This window comes from Antrostomus carolinensis, unplaced genomic scaffold (genome assembly GCF_000700745.2).
Source record: "Antrostomus carolinensis isolate BGI_N321 unplaced genomic scaffold, ASM70074v2 scaffold36666, whole genome shotgun sequence".
Taxonomy (NCBI): Eukaryota; Metazoa; Chordata; class Aves; order Caprimulgiformes; family Caprimulgidae; genus Antrostomus; species Antrostomus carolinensis.
This window is the reverse complement of record NW_010320484.1, coordinates 11,876-13,685: the sequence shown is the minus strand read 5'-3', so window position 1 is coordinate 13,685 and position 1,810 is coordinate 11,876. Positions and strand designations below refer to the sequence as shown.

At 51.5% G+C, this 1,810-nt stretch overlaps 1 protein-coding gene across 1 annotated transcript in view; it reads right to left on the bottom strand.

The window, feature by feature from the left end:
- Positions 1–1,200: 1,200 nt before the first annotated feature.
- Positions 1,201–1,810, bottom strand: part of LOC114818647 (BTB/POZ domain-containing protein KCTD16-like) — a 7,859-nt gene continuing 7,249 nt past the window's right edge. The window contains exon 2 of the mRNA XM_029085352.1: positions 1,201–1,652. Coding sequence (XP_028941185.1) covers positions 1,201–1,652 — 452 coding nt within the window. The remainder of the gene's footprint in view (positions 1,653–1,810) is intronic.

Sequence of the window (1,810 nt, the reverse complement as noted above, 5' to 3'; positions counted from 1 at the left end):
ATAAAATTTTCTCTTGAAACAGACAGGGTTGGAACAACCCTGCTCCAATCCTCTACCAGCCAATTCCCTGCCAGACAAAGCACTAAACAGGGCTCATGAGATGGATCATTTCCTACACTCACTTCTGTGCAGGGCAGGAGCCAGTGCCTGCTCCCCCTGCCAGCTTCAGCCACACACCTCAGACAGACACACTGGGCAAGGCTGCAGAAATCAACCATCCTCATCAGCCCAGCCACTCTGCTGCCACCACACTCCAGCCTGGAATTCCTCCAGCTTTCCAACTGGGATCATCACGCCTTTAACCAACCCACTGGCACTGGGGAGCCTTGAGAAACACAACACGAGTCGTGGGGAGAGCACAGAGGGAACAAGATCATCAAAAACAAATGGAATATTTCGCTGATGGCAACAAAGACTGGCACGCTGTTCCCTGGTCTCCACTGAAATGCATTTACAGTGTCTTGGAAAAGGGGAAAAAAAAGAGAGAGGGAGTGGGGAGAGAGCATGAGATGGGTTTCCTACTGTTCAACCCTCAAAGACCTGAAGAAGAAACGGAACATCCACAGACGGCTAAAAAAATGCTCTTTTCTGAGAAAGTGCAGTTATAAGGAGAGAGCCAGAAACTCTTTAAGCAATATATATTGATATATATATATACACATATATATATACACAGAGCTATATGTACACACATATATATATATGCACATATATATATATACACGTGCTTAAGGTAAAGTGTCAGGGCAGAGCTTGTCTCTCTGAGCTGGCTACATCCCTCCAGCCAAACGCACCATGAGGAGCAGGCGGCGGCACGCAGCCTGCAGCCACCCCGGACCCTGCCCCTGCCCCTGTCCCTGTCCCTGCTCCTGCCCCACACACCCACCGCCAGCACCCGCACCCCAGCAGCCCTGCTCGGCGGTGTGCTCGTGCCCTTAAGGTGTTCAGCTTGTGTAAGACTCAGAGTTTATAAATAAAAGCGTTTGTCATTGTGCTTCCACGACTGGAAAAACATCGTTACCCTACGACTATCAATGTTAAGGTGAAATAGGCAAATTAGGCAGTACTAGAGAGATGGATTTTTCTTTTTTTTTTTTTTTTTTGGTGACCTAATAAATAATTATTATTGGGAATTATTTTCATATCACTTAGAACCTCACTCTAATGGTAATAAGGTTGTGTGCTTTCCCCAACCTGAGCCTATAGGTGGTATTTCCGCAGCAGTTCGGATTGCCAGGGATGTTTCCTTTCTGGAAACCGGTCTGGGATTTTGATTTTGAGGAAATCCTGGATACATTTTTCTAGCTCCTCCTCAATGGAGAGCTTCTCCTTCACCGCTTTTTTCTTGCTGGAGTTGGATTCCCGGGAGCCGGAGGTGAGAGTCCGGAGCAGGTCGCTCTTCCTCCGGATCTCTGACTGCTGCAGCAGCTGCACCGGCCCCTTCTTGGCCGGTCGGTCCAGAGTCTGTATGTTGGGCTGGCGGGTGACGGGGCCGCAGATGACAGTCTCCTGGGGGGAACTGGCCTCCGACTGGCTGTCACAGCTCGAGGTCGACAGCTCGTTGCAGGACGTGCCGCTCTCTCCCTCCTTGTCGCCTTTGCCGTTCTTGCAGCAGCAGTCGCAGTGGGACGAGGACCAGCGGGAGGGTTCACCTGCAAGAGGAACAGAGAGTGTCCTGGGGTTACCGACAGCTCCGAGCCCCCACCCACACCCAGAGATGGGTGCTCACCACCACCGGGCTGAGTGGGACCCGCGGGAACGGCAGGGACACAGCCACCGACGCGGCAGGAAACCTCTCGAGGAGTTTTCC